The 18,904-nt window shown below is 39.2% G+C and overlaps 1 protein-coding gene across 2 annotated transcripts in view; it reads right to left on the bottom strand.

Annotated features, from left to right (window-relative positions):
• Window positions 1-18,904, bottom strand: part of PCSK5 (proprotein convertase subtilisin/kexin type 5) — a 447,842-nt gene that overhangs the window by 72,610 nt on the left and 356,328 nt on the right. For both annotated transcript variants that reach the window (XM_042963381.1, XM_042963382.1), the window contains exons 23-24: window positions 17,218-17,424; window positions 13,671-13,739 (exon numbers count right to left, since the gene is read on the bottom strand). In XM_042963381.1, the coding sequence (XP_042819315.1) occupies window positions 13,671-13,739; window positions 17,218-17,424 (276 nt within the window). The remainder of the gene's footprint in view (window positions 1-13,670; window positions 13,740-17,217; window positions 17,425-18,904) is intronic.

Here is an 18,904-nt window from a genome sequence, read left to right as displayed (position 1 = left end):
ATAAAGGCCCCTCTTATTTGTGGCATCAGCTGAAACAAATGATGGGGCAGCGGGAAGCACAAAACTATGCAGTAAATATTTGCTAAGTGAATTAATAACGAAAGCCAGGATGCATAAGTGGCCGTGACAACTGCAAGATTTCTGCAAATTCTCCCAACACTGGGTTCTTTTTTTTTAAGGTTTTGTTTTTTCCAAACCCCATCTTTGAAATGAGGTATCATGTAGAAAATGAGGGGAGAAGGAGGCTCTATAAATAAAAACAACCAGTTTATATATATTTTTTAAAGACATCACTGATGGATCTTGCCCGTTTCTCTTTTCTTCAGCAAATGGGTGACAGTGCATTTAGATTCTAATCCTTCTTCTGCGGCTGCCTTGTGTTTGGCCTTTTAAAGAAGAGGCATCCTGAGCTGTCCATGGAGGTGACGTAGGTAATCACCTCGGTCATGCACTAAGGGGGGCTGGCCAGTGAGTGATGCACTGGGTCCCCAGAAAGAAGTTCCTTTATGAATGTTGATTTCCGCTCTAACAGTCAGAAACTTTTTTCCAATTTAAAGATGCCAGGCTAGGTGCACCTGGGTGGCTCAGTCAGTTGGGCCTCTGACTTCGGCTCAGGTCATGATCTCACGGACCGTGGGTTCGAGCCCTGCGTCAGGCTCTGTGCTGACAGCTCAGAGCCCGGAGCCTGCTTCCGATGCTGTGTCTCCCACTCTCTCTGCCCCTCCCCTGTTCATGCTCTGTCTCTCTCTGTCTCAAAAATAAATAAACATTAAAAAAAAAAAAAGATGCCAGGCGAGTGGGAATTTTATTCCCCAGTGCCTTTGGTGTGGCAGGTACCCAAACTACTTGATATTGGTTCCCCCCCCCCCCGAAAGTTTTGGAAAAGGTCCAATGAGAGATCTGGGTACAAGGGAAATAAACAGAGATCTGGGATCACAACATCCGATTTGAAAAAGTCTGTATATTTGCTCCATTGGAAAATTAGAATGTGACCTTGTCTCAGAGGTTCGTTTCTTCTCTGAAAGAGGTCTCTCTCCTTAATAGAGACAGTAGCAAGGGTAAGTGCAACTCGAACTGAATACGGGACAGGGTGGTGAGAGCTCACCTCGTGTTCATGTGGAGGACAGAAGGTTATGGAGCCACTTTCTCAGAGAGCAAAGGAGATCCTGTCGAGGTGATTCAAACTGCAGAGATAAAGGGCAGTCGGGGAACCCAGAGCTCCCTGGGAGCATGCTTATCTGCCTACTCTGCTTCTGTTGTGGTTTCCCCTGTCTGCTCGGCCCAGTGTCAGAGCATTCCTGATGTAGTTCCTCAAGGCTGCCAGCTCCTGGTGAACAATGACCCCAAATGAATTTGCACGGCTACGATAGACAGTTTCGCTGTTTGGTGAATTCAGTTATGTCACCGGACTCAAAGCTGTAGCCCAATGAAGTACAATGGTTATAGTGTGTAGAACAGAGGAAAGGGGCAGGAAGTAAGGTTTTCTTTCATTATTCCATAAAGCACGATGCTCTTTTCTCTAGAACTAGAAGGGAAGAGCATTTGGTGATGTGGGTAAAATAGTGGTCAAACACTTGGGTTTTGGTCTTGGGCTTGGCAGAATCCATTCCTGGTTTTAGTAGTACCAGCTCCGTGACCTTATACGAGTTGCTTGACTGTTCTAAGCCTAATTTCTGCATCAGCAAAATGTGAACAACAATGACATCTGCTTCTCAGACTTAAATGAGGTATTACACTTCAGGAACTTAGGATAGCACCTGGAACATTGGTTAAGTGTTCAGTAAATGCTCAGACAGTTAGGTTACTGGTATAGTTATGCCATGTTGAGACAGGAAGGAGGGAGGTTAATAGGTTTACTCTAACATACTTTTTTTTTTTTTTTTTTAGCGTTTATTTATTTTTGAGACAGAGACAGAGCATGAACGGGGGAGGGGCAGAGAGAGAGGGAGACACAGAATCGGAAGCAGGCTCCAGGCTCTGAGCCATCAGCCCAGAGCCCGACGCGGGGCTCGAACTCATGGACCATGAGATCGTGACCTGAGCTGAAGTCGGAGGCTTAACCGACTGAGCCACCCAGGTGCCCCTCTAACATACTTTTTAATTGAAGTCAAATTTATTGAAATATTTTCAGCCTAACATTTGCCTTTTTAGGAGTATAGTTCTATGAAATTTTGACAAATTGCATAGTCAAATGCATCAAGCATCAAGATATAGGACATTTCTAATACCCCAAATAATTGCCTCATGCAATGTGGTTATTATTCCTATTATTTTATTTTAAGGATTTATTTATTTATTTTGAGAGAGAGAGAGAGAGAGAGAGAGAGAGAGAGAGAGAGAATCCCAAGTGGGCTGTACACTGACACATCGGGCAGAACCCGATGCAGGACTGAACTCCTGAACTGCGAGATCGTGACCTTAACCAAAATCAAGAGTCAGATACTTAACCGATTGAGCCACCCAGGCGCACTGGCATGGCTATTATTAACTGAAGTCCATAATGTATTCCGATTCCCTTACTTTTTACCTCATTTCTTTTTCTATCTCAGGATGCCATACAGCATATAGCTGTCATGTCTCCTTAGGCTTCTCTAGACCATGACAGTTTCTCAGACTTGTTTGATGACCTTGACAGATTTGAGGAGTACCGATCAGGTATTTGACGAAATACCTCTCTTGGGATGTGTCGTGTTTTTCTCATGATCAGACTGGGGTTCTCTGGTGGAAAACCACAGCGGTAGAGTGCCATTCTCATCACACCATATCAAGGGGATGCGCCCCCAGTGTGATATAACACTGTTGCTGTTGACCTGATCGCCTGGATGAGGGAATGCTTGTCCGGTATGTCCACGATCGAGTTCTGTCCCCTCCTCTCTTCCATACTGTGCTCTTGGAAGGAAGTCGCTATGTGCAGCCTACACTTATGGGGTAGGGGGTTATGGTCCACTTCCTGGAGGGAGGAGTGCTAAATAAGTTACTTGGAATTACTTATGTATTCAACCCTTTATTTGTTTTGATCGATAGAAACTCGTGAATTTTCGTTTTATACTTTGGATCATAAACGAATACTATTTTAATTATTACTCAAATTGTTCCTACTTTGGCTCTTAGGAAGTCTTTCAGTTCTTCCCTGCGTCCCTTTGATATACCCCCAGCGCTGTGATGGTTTTTGTTTTTGTGTTTGGAGCGTTTCCTTGCTTTCTGCCGCTGCAAGATGCTGCAGGCCCGTCTTGTATGTTTCCTGGCCAGTCCCAGAGACAGCCAGTTCTCCAGGGAGACTTGGTGTCTTTTTTCTTGGAGATCGGTATTAGAAATCAAGATGTGGACCCACTGTGTGCTTATTGCTAGTCAGGTGTCATTGCTTCTAGGCCCCCTCAGCTGACAGCTTGAAGCACTTGTTTCCTCCAACTTAAAAAAAAAATTTTTTTTTAAGTTACAGGATGGCTGAAATAGTGCGGTGAACAACTTTGTATGCTTTAGCTAGATCCCTTTTCCTTCCTGAACCATTTGATTATTTATTTATTTATTTATTTATTATGTTTATTTATTTGAGAGAGAGAGAGAGAGAGAGAGAGAGAATCCCAAGCAGGCTGTGCACCGCCAGCACAGAAGCTGATGTGGGGCTTGAACTCATGAACTGTGAGATTATGACCTGAGCCGAAATCAAGAAACCAATCATTGAGCCACCCAGGCGCCCCTCCCTGAACCATTTGAAAATAAGTTGTAGGCATCATGACATTTCATCCCTAAATACTTTATCACCCATCTCCTAAACAAAACACCCGGTTCTATTTAGTACAACAAAATTGCCACATCTGAGGAAATATTAACTCAGTATTATCCGATTATTTTCACATATTCTTAATTGTTCCCAAAATATTTTTTTAAAACTTTTAAAATCCAGTCTGTAATAAATATTTGCACATTTCCTTAGTTGTTTCATCTCTTTGGTCTCTGGATTAACCCCCTTTTTGTTTTGTTCTTTGTTGTTGTTCTACTGAATTTCGTTGTTGTTTTTTTTTTTTCCTTCAGACGTGTGGGTCAGTTGTCTTATAGATATCCCACTTCTAGATTTATCTTACAGTGATCTTCAGGCTAAATGAGGGTTTCTCAATCTCAGCATTAACATTTTAGATAAGATAATTCTTTGTTGTTGGGGGCAGCCCTGTATATTACAGAATGTTTTAAGGCTTCCTGAAGCTTTGCTCACCAGATTCAAATAACGATAGCCCAGTCATGACAACCAAAAATGTCTCAGAACTTTGGCAAATGTCCCTAGGGTCGTAGTCACCTCCGGTCGGGAACCATTGGTCTAGACCCTTGTCAGGGATAGTAGGTAACGTTGTATACTTGTTCATGTGTCATATCAGGGACACACATGTTGTATGGAATGTATAATACCAAGTGTAGTAGTTTAGTTACTACTTAGAGTGGAAATCAGGAAATCAACCGATTGAGCCACCCAGGCTCAGAGTTAAGTTGGTAGCCAGCAGACCCCCTCTTTGTAATGAACTGTAGAAGTACTTTGGGTCCGTTCAGTGATCAGCTTTTCCCCGAATGACTTTGGCATCCACTGAAGACTCTCTTTTGAGTCAGTACACTAAGGGATGTAGAATGATAAATTTCTATTTCTTCCCTTGTATATGTAGCAGCTGAAACTTCTGTAGAGAGCCTTCCCCTTTATTTTCCCTCCTTCTGCTTTTCTCTCTTCTTTAAATATCATTACTAATGCATGGATTATTTTTAATTAATTCAATTGTGATTCTTTATCATCTATATGTTTGGATTATCAAATCATCCCAAATTGGCCAGTGGGAATCGTTCACGCTAATTACTGTGTCATTTCCTAGGAACGTGTAAACCACCGACACGATTCAAAGGAAAACTAGGTAAAAAAGATGTATCGAGAGGCGTTTCACTCCCATCTCCTTTACCTCTTTCTGTCTAGGTCACAATTTTCATCAGTTTTCTGCTGCGTCTCTGTATTTCTCATTCCAAAACAAGTAAACAATGTGTATAAACACACATGTATATTTGATTTCACCATCCTTTCTAACCCAGAAGTTAGTATACTGTGTATGGTTTCATTTTTCAATTTTTCAGGTTTTTTGCCCCTTGCCTCCTACCTAACAGTATTTCAGGAAATCACTATCAGTTCGTAAAGATCTCCTTTGCCTTTTTTAGGGCTATGCAGCCCTCCACTGTGTGTGTGCACCTTACTTTATTTGACCAGTCTTCCGTGAATGAGCCTTCAGGATGTTTGAAAGAGCTTACTGCCACAGATAATGCCACAAAGAATAACATCGTGAATGTGCTCTCTGGGATGTGTATCCTCGGGAAATTCCAGAAGAGACGTCATAGGGTAAGGATAAATGCATATGTAAATGTGTTATCTATCACTACGTTTCCCTCGGTAGTGCTTGTACCATTCCGTCATTCTACCAGTAACAGAGAAGAATGTTTGTCTTCCTACAGCCGTGCCTGTGCAGTGCACCGTAAGCTTTTGAATTTTTGCCACTCTGATGGGTGAGAGATGGTCTGTCGTGATAGTTTTAATTTGCATTTCCCATACAATGAACAAGGCTAAGCATCTCTTCTTATGTGTAAGGGCCATTTGCTGAACATGATTTTTAAAACCTGGCTCCTTCTTCATAATTTCCTGGCTGTTACCTTAGATCCAGCTCCTGTTCCTTCATACTTGGATTTCTGGAATAATCTTCTAGCTGATTTCTCTGCCAACTGCCACTCTCCCTTTCAATTATCCTGAACCCAGGCAACAGTTACCAAGTTCATCTTCTGAAAACACTTCTCCAAAACATTCTCCCTCTCTCTCTCTTTTAAAGAACTTTCAATTATTCCTTTTTAGCCACAGAATAGCTTAAACTCATTAGTCCAGAATTCAAGATACGGTTTTCCACCACTTCTCTAAACTTCTTTTTGTTTGTTCTCCTATATTTACTTAACAGTACTCCCCCCTTATCTGTGGGGTATATGTTCCAAGACCCCCGTGGATGACTGAAACCACGGATAGAACCAAACACTATACATCCTATGTTTTTTTCCTATATGTATATGCCTATGATAAAGTTTAGTTTATAAATGAGGCACAGTGAGTGGTTAACAACACCAACAATAAACTAGAGTAATTATAACAATATATTGTAATAAAAGGTATGTGAATGTGGTGTCTCTCTCTCTCTCAAAAATATTTTATTGTACTGTTCTCCCTCTTCTTGTGATGATAAAATGCCACGGGATACGATGAAGGGAGGTGAATGACAAAGGCATCGTGACATAGCGTTAGGCTACAACTGACCTTCTGACAGTATGTCCGAAGGTGGATCGTCTGCTTCTGGAACTCAGTTGACTGTGAAAAACTGAAACTGTGACGAGTGAATCCGTGGATAAAGGGGGACTAAACTGTATTCCCTCTGCAACATTGGTACTCTCGGTGTCCTAAAATCCCCAGCAAAAATTCTTCCCTCCAGACCTTTCTTCCTGCTGTTTTCCAGCTTGAAAGCCCCTCCGTAATGCTGCTCTGCCTTCTCATCTGTCTAAATTCCATGCAATTTCTAAGTGTTAGCCTCTCGGAAGCCTTGTTGACCACTTCAGTGCCCAGAGCTTCCCTCCTTTTCTAAATTCTTTTGCTGCAGATGCTTGTCCCCTCCTTTGGCACTTAATTTATATGAGCTTTATCTTTCTAAAAATGTTTCTTATTTAAGAGTAGTTGATATCCAAGGTTATATTAGTTCAGGAGCACAGCCTAGTGATTTAACACTTCTGTACATTACACGATGTGTGATGGCAGAGGGTTAGTTACCATCTGTCACTGTACGATGTTATTATAATATTGTTGACGATATTCCCTGTGCTGTACTTTCTGTCTCTGTGACTTATTGGTTGTATAGCTGGACGTTTATACTTCTTAATCCCCTTCACCTGTTTTTCCCACTCTCCACTCCCCTCCTCTCTGGCAACCAGCAAGTTGTTCTCTGTATGAGTCTGTTTCTGTTTTGCTCTTTAGATTCCACATACAAGTAAAATCATATGGTATTTGTCTGTCTCTATTATTTTTTCACTTAGTGTGGTACCCTCTAGGTCCGTCTATGTTGTTTCAAGTGACAAGAGCTCAATTTTTTTATGGCCGAATAGTCTTCTAGTGTGTGTGTGTGTGTGTGTGTGTGTGTGTGTGTGTCACTTCTTCTTTACCCACGCATCTACTGATGGACATGGGTTGCTTCCATATTTTGGTTATTGTAGATAATGCTGTAATAAACAGAGGGGTGCATATATCTTTATAAATTAGTGTTTTCATCTTTTTTGGATAAATACTCAGTATTGGAATTACTGGATCATATGGTAGTTCTGTTTTTAATTTTTTGAGGAAACACTCTACTGTTTTCCACAGTGGCTATACCAATTTATAGTCCTACCAACAGTGCACAAGCGTTCCTTTTTCTCCACATCTTCACGAATATTGTTGATTGTAGCCATTCTGACAGGTATAAAGTGATATCTCATTGTAGTTTTGATATGCACATCGTTAATAATTAGCGATGTTGAGCATTGTTTCAGTATCTGTTTGCCATCTGTATGTCTTCTTTAGAAAAATGTTTATTCATGTCCTCTGCCCATTTTTTAATTGGATCGTTTGGATTTTTTTTTTTTTTTTTGGTGTTGAGTTGTAGAAGTTCTTTATATATTTTGAATATTAACACTTTATTGGCTACGTATGATTTGCAAATATTGTCTCCCATTCAGTAGGTTGCCTTTTTGTTTTGTTGATGGTTGCCTCTGCTGGGCAAAATGTTTTTTATTTTGGTGTAATGCCAACAGTTTATTTCTGTCTTTATTCCCCGTGCCTGAGGAGATCTATCCATAAATATTTTGCTAAGGCTAGTGCCAAAAAAGACTACTGCCTATATTTTCTTTTAGGAGTTTTATAGTTTCAGATCTTTAATCCATTAAAAAATTTTTTAAATGTTTATTTATTTTTGAGAGAGAGAGTGAGAGAGAGTGGAGGAGGGGCAGAGAGAGAGGGAGACACAGAATCTGAAGCAGGCTCCAGGCTATGAGCTGTCAGCACTGAGCCTGATGTGGGGCTTGAACTCACGAATCACAAGATCATGACCTGAGCCGAAGTCGGACGCTTAACTGACTGAGCCACCCAGGTGCCCCTCTTTAATCCATTTTGAGTTTATTTTTGTGTGTGGTGTAAGAAAGTGGTCCATTCTTTTGCATGTAGCTGTCCAGTTCTCCTAGCACCATTTGTTGAAGAGAATCTTCCCCATTGTACATTTTTGCCTCCTTTGTCGCTGATTAATTGACCATATAGGTGACAGTTTCTTTTTGGGCTCTCTATTCTGTTATGTTGACCTGTGTCTATTTTTGTACTTGTACCATCTTGTTTTGATTATTATAGCTTTGTAGTATATCTTGAAATCAGGAAGCATGATACCTCCAGCTTTGTTTTTTCTCATGATTGCTTTGGCTATTTGTGTTCTTTTGTGGTTCTACACAAATTTTAGGATTATTTTAGTTTTATTAAAAATGCTATTGGCATTTTGGTAGGGATTGCACTGAATCAGTAAGTTATTTTGGGTAGTATGGGTGTTTTAACAATGTTAATTTCTCCAGTCCAAGAGCATGAAATGTCTTTCCATTTTTTGTGTTGTCTTCATTTTATTTAATCACTGTCTTATAGTTTTCAGAGTATAGGTCTTTCATCATTTTGATTAATTTATTCCTAGGTATTTTATTTTTTGCATTTGTAAATGAGATTGTTTTCTTAATTTATCTTTCTGCAACTTTGTTATTAGTGTACAGAAATGCAACATTTTTCTGTATATTGATTCTATATGCTACAAATGTACTGAATTCATTTATTCTATTAGTTTTTTTGATGGAGTCTTTAGAGTTTTGTATGTATAGTATCATGTTGTCTACAAATAGTGACAGTGTTACTTCATTTCTGATTTGGATGCCTTTTATTTCTTTTTCTTGTCTGATTGCTGAGGCTAGGATTTCCAATACTGTGTTGAATAAAAGTAATGAGAGTGGATATTTTTGTCTCGTTCCTGATCTTAGAGGAAAAGCTTTCAGTTTTCACCATTGAGTATAATACTAGCTATAGGTTTTTCATAGAAGACCTTTATAATGTTGAGGTATGTTCCCCCTAAATCCGTTCTATCGAGAGGTTTTATCACGAATGGATGTTGAATTTTGTCAAATGCTTTTTCTGCATTTATTGAGATGATTATGTTTTTTAATCTTTCATTTTGTTAATATGTATCAAGTTGATTGATTTATGAATATTGAACTACTCTTGTATCCTCAGAATAAGTCCTAACTGATCATGGGGAATGATCCTTTGAAAATATTGTTGAGCTCAGCTTGCTATTATTTTGGTGAGGATTTTTGTATCTATATTCATCAGGGATATTGGCCTGTAGTTTGTTTCCTTCCTTCCTTCCTTCCTTCCTTCCTTCCACTCTCTCTCTCCCTTTCTTCTTCTTCTTCTTCTTCTCCTCCTCCTCCTCCTCCTCCTCCTCCTCCTCCTAGTGTCTTGTCTGGTTTTGTTATCAGGGTGATGCTGGCTTCATAGGATGAATTTGGAAACATTCCTTCCTCTTCTATTTTTAGAACACTTTGATCCTATGGCCTTTTTCTTTTATTACAAGTACTTAAAAATTTTAAATTTGTGTATATTTTCCCCAAGAGTAGGGACTAAAACCATTTAAATGAGAAAAAATTAATGGCTTTTTATTACCTACTTCTAAGCCAAGATAAAGGCACATTGACATATATTTAATTGACAAGGTAAGGAAGTGAACAGATATTAGCAATTTTGATTCAAATCGATTAATAAGTCAGTGGTGTTGTAAGTATAGGCCCCAAATCTTATTTTATAATCAGGTGTTGCCTATTGCTATATCTCCAAATTAAAACAAAACCAAAAAAGGCACCTCAAAGCATCAAGTAAAAATGACTCCATTTACTTATTCTCTCAATTAATGAAGAAATATAATTTAGAAAAACTTTGATTTATCTTAGTTACAATTTCCATTCAAGATACCAGCTAGGAAGAGAAAGAATTTTGCATCCATTTTGGAACAAGAAGATATTATATAAAATGCTGTCTGTTTGTTTTCAGCCTAATAAAGAGGAGAAATCTAAGAGAGAACAGACTGGTGATTGCCAGAGGTAAAGGGTGAAGGATGTCAAAAGGAACAAAATTTTACTTCTAAAATGAATAAATCCTGGGAATATAATGTGTAGCATGATGGCTATAGTTAATAATACTGCATTGTATATGTGAAAGGTGCTAAGACAGTAGATTATAAAAGTTCTCATCACAAGAAAAAATAAGTCTGTAACTCTAAAGTGACAGATGTGAACTAGACTTATTGTGATGATCACAATGTCTATAAATATTGAATCATTACTTGAATCATTACACCTGAAACTAATGTAATTTTTGATGTCAGTTATATCTCAATAAAAAAGAAGAGAAATCTAACCCCATAATAATAAAAACACCCTCGTTCCATCCTAGAATAGCAAATTCAATATTTTCTTCAAAATACAACAGCCACTTTTTGGTCACGTTTCCTTGTCTCTCCTCTTTCTGGTAAGTCTTCGGAATGATAAACAACTCCACCCAGGAACTAGACAAGATTGGAGTCAATCTGGAATTTGAGTTCTTTTTCATTGGGTATAAAAAAATCTTACTCTCTAGTTGCGCTAAATATCTGGAAAGGAATAAAAAGCTCAGAAAAAAAATCCACTATTTCCAACAACTAATCATTACATGGTGTAGAGAAAATGTCTCAAAGTGACTGATTTCACTTTTCTCTAACTCTTCTAGAGGTTGTCTGACTCTGGTTCAAAGATGAATCTACATTATGAAAATGGAAGAAAGTGGAGTTTTCTCTAAAGGATGATATCCTGTCTCACAAGAAGAATCTGAGGAAAACCTATGGTACGTTATTCGTATCTTTTAAAATTTATATTTGCATTTTATTAAAATGATGAAATTTTATGGTTTACTAACCATGTCCTCTTCAGATCTCCCTATTGGTTCTAATATTTTATGAAAAGCTATTTATTTCTGCATTGTGTGATTGATTTTCCCTTCTTGGCCCATAAACAAAGTTTGAATAGAGAAAACATCATATCTAGATCCCTGGGTGTCTTGAGCCACACATCTCCCCTCTAAGTTCCAGCAACTCTCAAATTCAATTCAACAAATATTATACATTTATTATATCCTAGGCCCTGCTGCTAGTTCTTTTGGTAGCACAGTGTATAAGTCATTGAGCTTATTCTAAGTAGTTTAGTGTCGAGGCAGAAAAATGTGTATGCACCAACTATTACACAGATCAGCTGTAAAGAGTATTATTGTTGGTTTGCAAATAAGAGGAGGAAAGAAAAGAGAATGAACTCAACTGCGGAGATCAACAGAGACCCCAGAAAGTGATAATTGACCTCGGCCAGGACAGTCTAAAAATACACAAAGTCCAACATATAGAAACTTTATACATTAAGAGAAATTTTCTAATTTAAAATGAGAAAGTAGCACTTAGGACGTTCTAGTCACTCTCCTGTGATTCCCACTGAACAGTGTAGCTCTCTCTATTCTGGCAGGTTGCCTTGTAAAAGACTTGGTTCAAGGTATGTCGCTTGTAACAGCCAGAGGGGGCCTTCTAGTGGGATCACAACCGTTGTCACCTTTGAATTCCCAGTATTCCAGTGAGCCCTCAACACTGTAGACAAAGTTTCTTAAAGGAGTGAATGAACTAAGAATTTCAGTAGTACACTGCGGAGGGAGTGAAACTTACTAATTTATCTCTTCTTACAAGTTGATTCCTTTGGATTTTGAGTCCCTAGATAGCCTAGGTCTGGTACTGATTTTATTTTTTCCCCAGGGGCTACACTTGGTCCCCTCTGTAGCCAGATCAGCTAAGGGAAGAGGGGGCGCAGCATGTATCCTTAGTGATCATGGTTGTCATTGTTTCCAAGTTTTGAGATTTTACAGAGAGGCAGACACACACCCACACCCACCCACACATATACACACCCCTTTCTGTGATACACAAAGATGCTAGCTAGCATGGTCACGCAACATACAATAATAGCAAAGGTTGAAATGGAGACCACAAAAGTTAGCTGGGATGCGAAACCTGATGAGACGAGATGGTCTGAAGTAGGCAAAATGTGAAATCAAGACAGTCAAGACATTTATCCTGGCTCCCTGCAAGAAAGACTGCCTCCTATCACTTCACAAGGTACTCTGGAATTTGCTTATCTTTTCGACTTTAGTACTTTTATTACTTATGTTTAGGTCTATGTATGCTTCCCAGAAAATTAGCATTTTACCCTTAGATGGCTGATAAGCCTCTAAATGGAGCCCCTTCCTAAGTGTGATTTTCATTATTATGTTTTATTTTCCAAAGCATATGCCCCATTTCACAGTGCCAGGTAATGGCAGGATGGTATTCAAGGTCCTAAAAACTCTGTTTGGTAGTTACAGATATTATAGAAAATACATAATTTCCATTTAAGGTGGAAAGAACCCATGACAGTCATCAGATAAATGATAATTCATGTATAATATTTAAGAATTCAAGGACATCTATTAGGTAAAAACCAATAAAATTCTACTTAATCCTGCCACAGTCTGACCCCTTGCAACCTCATGAGTGTTTGACGAAGCCTTGGCTTCACCAGGCAGCTTATTAGAAACATAATTCTCAGGCCCTACCTAGACCTGTGAATCAGAATTTGCATTTTAACAAATCCCCCATGGGATCTGTGTGCACATTAAAGTTTTAGAAGCAGACGTTAACCAATCATAGAGCTTCATGGAAATTCCATGAATAGAAATTACTCCATCAATCTTTAATTCAGGTTGGGTTTCCTTTCAAAGATCTACAGACCCAAATGTTAATTATTTTCAGTGACTTGACTAAGTTTACATTAAGATACATTCTTGGAATTTGGCGCCCTCCCTATATTTAATTTTACACCCAATCCAACGATTCTGTGTGGTGTAGACTCCCTCTCCTCCTTTCCACTGGAGAACCAGGTATGCATGGGGAGAAAGCGATCAGTGATTTGAATTAGAGAAGTATATGGAAGACTGACAACTGTTTGTTGTACGGTGGGGATTTTAACTCACTGTCACCATATTGCTTTCTTCTCAAAGGACTGTCTTAGGCTTCAACCAATAGAGTCATTCTGCAAAGGAAAATCCCTATACTCCTGACAAGTTTTTGTGAATCACATGCCAAGTGAGTTAGAGTAATTAGGCATTTCTTTGCTTCAGTTCCTTTCTCCCACCATTGTTTCACTCCATATTTGTGACCTTAAGAAGCTAAGGAGAGGTCACGTCCTATGCAACTGGAAATATGGTTGTGGATGTCCCCCACTAGATAGCTAACAACCAGAGGAAAAGATGCCTGTCCTTTCCTAAACTTGGGTTTCATTAAGATAAGTGACCTCTCCTTTGCCTCAAAAGGGTACATGTCTTGCAGTGACCCTGTCTCATGGGAGTGAGCCTGCTTAGTGGGCACTGATGGTGACATTGGTGATAACAATGAGGATGTGTGGGGAAAAAGAAAAAAAAATGCTATATCAACTCTTTAGGCAAAAAAAACCAAGTGGCATACCCAAGTTGCATCCCAGGCATCCTTCTTCACAAGGCACACACTCTCCATAGTCTGGGTCTTGGACTTCACCTGTACAAGAAGAGGGAGAAACAGGATTCACTTTAGTGAGTGGAGAAACGTTAATTGCTGTGAAAATATATTGGTGTGTAGCTTATTTTCTGCCCCTTCTCTTTTCTCAGAGACAAAAAAGTGTGATTCTTTTAGCTGTTTCTTTTAGTTTTTACCTCCAAATTTCTAAGTAACATGATTATGATGCTGCCTTGTAAGTTTATTCTTAGGCACTACCTGTAGTAGTAAAGACTAGCTTTCTTTCGCCAATACCCCAACAAACACAGACATACATACGTTCCATCCTCCCAAGTTACAGATTTTGCTAGATTAATACTCAGCATTTATATTATGATTATACTATTATTATTCATGTTCTGATGACATTGAGGTTCTTTTTTTTAAATTTTTTAACATTTATTTATTTTTGAGAGACAGAGCATGAGCGGGGGAGGGGCAGAAAGAGAAGGAGACACAGAATCTGAAGCAGGCTCCAGGCTCTGAGCAAGCAGCACAGAGCCCGAGGCTAACGCTGAGATCATGACCTGAGCTGAAGTCGGATGCTTAACTGACTGAGCCACTCAGCTGCCCCAACATTAAGGTTCTTGCACACCTTTTTGTTTTCTCTTGTGCTCATATCTGTCTGGCTTCTTTATTTGTTTTCTCAATATCTGTCCTTGATGCGTCCTCAACTGTACCCTAAGCAGAAATCTTCCCGCTATCGCATTAGTATCTTTTTCACCATCGTCCTACAGATTCCTTTCATCCTCCTCCTTTGGATGAATTCTCTGGACCTTATATTTTCTTATTTATTGTCCTGTTTTTTTGGTGGAATACACCCTCTACAAATCATTTTCCCAAGAAAGGATGGATGCATGGGAGGTAAAGTTTTCGAAAACGTGCGCGATTGAAAATAACGTTTTTTCTGCCCTCACACGTGACTCATGGCTTGACCAAATTTAGGCTTTAAAGGAGAAATACTTTCTTTTCTCAGAAGGTTAAAGTTTTTGTTCCATTTTTATGTTTCAGTTTCCAGGCTTGTTGAGAAGTTCAATGCCATTCTGATAGCCAATCCTTTTTGTATGATCTCCTTTATTTTCCCCTAGAAGTTTTAAAGATTTTCCTTTTGCAGAAAAAAAAAAAATCTCAGATTTCCAGATTCTTACAATCATGTGTCTTGGTGTGTGTCCTTTTAAAATCCATTATGCTGAACATGCAGAGGGCTTGTTCAATCTGGAAATTCATGTCCTTCCGTTCTGGGATTTTTCAGAATTAGTTCTTTGTTAATGTTCTCTCTCCTGTTTCTGCTGTTTACTCTGAAAAACCTATATTATTTTTTTTTCTTTCAAGTTTTTATTTAAATTCTAATTAGTTAACATGTAGTATAATATTGGTTTCTGGAGTAGAATTTAGTGATTCATCACTTATATCTAACACCCAGTGCTCATCACAACAAATGGCACCCTTAATGTCCATCACCCATCTAGCCCTTCCCCCCCCCCCCCCATCAACTTTCAGTTTGTTCTCTATCATTAAGAGTCTTTTACGGGAAAACCTATATTATTTGAATTCCTGGGTGATCCTTTATTTTTCTTCCCTCTTCTCCCTTTTCTCCTTTTACTTTTTCTTTTGGTTCTACTGTTTCAGTGACTTTAAAATTTTTATCTTTCTACCTCTCTTCTTCATTCTCATTTTCCTATAATTTTTTTTCAAAAAAATTTCCACGATCATATTTTTATTTTCTGAATGTTCTTTTTTAAAGGTACTTTTAAAATTATGTGTTTCAAGTATACATTATAATTTGCTCTCTGTATATACTGCAAAATGATCATCCCCCCAAATCTAGTTATCATCCATCACCCTACAATTGGTCCCCTTCAGCCCTTCTCCCACCCCCATGCCCCCTTCCCTCTGTTAATACCAATCTGTTCTCTGCATCCCTGAGTTCGTTTGTTTTGTTTCTTAGATTCTGCATATGAGTGAAATCATGTGGTATCTGTCTTTCTCCTGAGTTATTCCACTTAGCATAATACTCTCATGGTCCATCCGTATTGTAAATGGCAAGATTTCATTCTTTTAAAAAATGGGTCAACTTTATGCATTCATCCCTTGATGAACATTTAGCTTGTTTCAGTTTCTTGGCTATTGTAAATAATGCTGTGATCGACATAGAGAGGCGCATGTCTTTTCAAATTAGTGTTTTCATATTTTTTTCAGGTAAAAACCCAGTAGTGGAGTAGTGGGATCAAATGGTAGTTTTATTTTTAATTTTTTGAGGAATATGCATATGTTTTCCACAGTGACTATGTCAATTTATATTCCTACCAACAGTGTATGAGAGTTCCCATTTCTCTACATTTTCTCCAACACTTGTTATTTCTTGTCTTTTTGATAATAGCCATTCTAACAGGTGTGAGGTGATATCTCATCGTGGCTTTGATTTGTGTTTCCCTAAAAATTAGTGATGCTGAATGAACATCTTTTAATGTGCTCGTTGGCCATGAATAGAAGTATTTATTTTTTTTTAAATGATTTATTTATTTTTGAGAGAGCACAAATGGGGAAGGGGCGGGGATAGGGGGACAGAGGATCTGAAGTGGGCTACGCGCTGACAGCAGTGAGCCTGATGTCGGGCCTGAACTCACGAACTGTGAGATCATGACCTGAGCCAAAGTTGAGGGCTCAACTGACTGAGCCACCCAGGCACCCCCATACTTTGTCTTTTTAAATCTGCCTTTCTAAATCCTTTTTTTTTTTTTTTTAAGTTTTAAAGCCTATACTACATTAGTAAACACAAGCAGAAAAGGAATGAGTGTCTTATTTATTCTACAAACATCTTGGAACTCTTTGCAGCATTAGACCAGGCAAAATTCTTACATAGAGCAGAGAAAGTCTGTAGCATTCTTAATGGAAAGGGGAAAAAAAAAAAAAAAAACACTACAGGTCCTGTTTTCTAATTTCTGTCTTCCCATGTACGATAAGGGATTGGGCAATAGCAGTAACACATACGATTCATAGAACACTGAATATTTTCAAGTAGCTTTAGATAGGCTTATTTTCATTGGCTTCTCACAGGAACCATCGTGGTGCAATGCTCACCCTTTCATACATGAAGAAAACAAGGCATAGAAAAATTAGACTGATTTCGCACAGGGTCCCATACCTAGTAATTGGGAAGGAGAACATTGTCAGGACTTTTAGGTTCTTATCTGATTTTCTCTCCATTATATCGTGCCCACGAACTCGCAATTCAAGATCAGTTTCTCTGTGATTAGTTGCATTCCTGTGTCTCCGGGATGGGTCTTGGGGAACCCAGAGAAAGGTGTGCGGAGGGAGAGAGAGGAGCAGTCGTCACCGTCCCCACTGCCCATATAGTCACATAAAGTCATCCCGGGTGCCAACATTAAAACCTGGAACACAATGCAGATCTCTGGGACGTCCAGGGTGTAGCTCCTCATGCTACATCCTGGTGCAAGCCAGTGGCTCGGAGCAGACTTACCTTGTCCACACGCCAACTTCTGGCAGGTATGGTTGGTGGGCACTAGGAAGTAGCCTCCCGCGCATCGTATACAGATGTGTGCGTTGTGGCAAAGCTCACAGTTGTCAGGGCAGGGCAGGCAGGTGTGCCCCTCAGCAGGGTAGTAGCCTGCTGGGCAGCTCTCCCAACACTCCCCCTGATTCAGGAAGCGCTCCTGGCCATGCTTATCTGAACAGATGGAGGGGCAAGAAAAAGAAGGAAAATGTACGAAATTAACCATGAAGCTAATATAACCTAAGATTTTTTTTTTTTTTTTTTAATGATGTAACTGAGTATTTTGGCTCCTCGGGGACCAGGAGTATATAAGAATTCATTTAGTGAAAAGTACAATATCTGTATACTTATCGTAGAAGAGTTTTCATTGTGGGGAATAATTTTTCAACATTTTGTGTGTTTGAGCCAATAGGGACTATTCCCTGGGATGTCACTGCAAAAGCAGAAACCACAGTCCGTGGATAACTATGAGTCAGAGTGTGTTTCATCTTCCCAAGGGCTCCTTTTGGTATCTGTGGAAGCTGTCAGACTTGGGAGCTATAGAGATCCTGTGACAATAAACAAATGCTTACCGATAGAACCATTTTTGGAAGAGGGCAGTCTTTTAGAAAGAGTCTGAATTCTGTTGTCAAAATCACACGCTTGTGTTAACTGTCTAAAGTCTGAATTTTTGCAGAGTTACCAACTCCTATGAAGACAGTGTATTAAAGCGCTAGACCAAGCACAGCTTTTTGGTTCCTTGAATGGATTTTTTCAAAGTCCCGAGCTTCTGACAACATTGGAGTCTACATGGAAAAAATAACCGTACGTCTAGTATAAGACGATGGGAATTTGGTTTGGGAGGGAATAGAAAATTCAAACCAATTATAAACTCACAGTTAACAAAAAAATCATTATAATAAGTGTGTGTGCATATATTGCTGCCCTCTACAACTTTGAGTGGGGGAACGTTATCCTTTAAGGGAAGGAGAGTGCTTGGGAGGATATGATGTGCATTTGGTGATTCTACAGCTACACGTCAGAACGGAGCACAAACCCCCGATCTGGCGGAACATGGAATCTTGAGACCGCAAAAGGGTCAACCTTCCAAGCCGTGTTCTTCTCAGACACGTTATGAAACCCTAGCAAACCCCATGTCCACCAAGATTCATTCAGAAAACATCCTGTTTTTCGGAGGGCCAAACTTCTCAGATATAGGTAGGAAGATTTGAAGAGAACAGTGAAAAGTATGGTATTGGCACAAAAACAGACACATAGGCCAATGGAATAGAATAGAGAACCCAGAATTGGACCCAAAAGTGTATGGCCAACTCATCTTTGACAAAACAGGAAAGAGTATCCAATGGAAAAAAGATAGTCTCTTTAGCAAATGGTGCCGGGAGAACTGGACAGCAACATGCAGAAGAATGAAACTGGACCACTTTCTTACACCAGACACAAAAATAAACTCAAACTGAATGAAAGACCTAAATGTGAGACAGGAAGCCATCAAAACCCTAGAGGAGAAAACAGGCAACAACCTCTTTGACCTCAGCTACAGCCATTTCTTACTCGACACATCTCCAAAGGCAAGGGAATTCAAAGCAAAAATGAACTATTGGGACCCCATCAAGATAAAAAGCTTTTGCACTGCAAAGGAAACGATCAAACTAAA

The sequence above is a fragment of the Panthera tigris genome, chromosome D4 (genome assembly GCF_018350195.1).
Source record: "Panthera tigris isolate Pti1 chromosome D4, P.tigris_Pti1_mat1.1, whole genome shotgun sequence".
Taxonomy (NCBI): domain Eukaryota; kingdom Metazoa; phylum Chordata; class Mammalia; order Carnivora; family Felidae; genus Panthera; species Panthera tigris.
The sequence above is the reverse complement of the archived record's forward strand: the minus strand, read 5'-3'. Positions and strand labels throughout refer to the sequence as shown.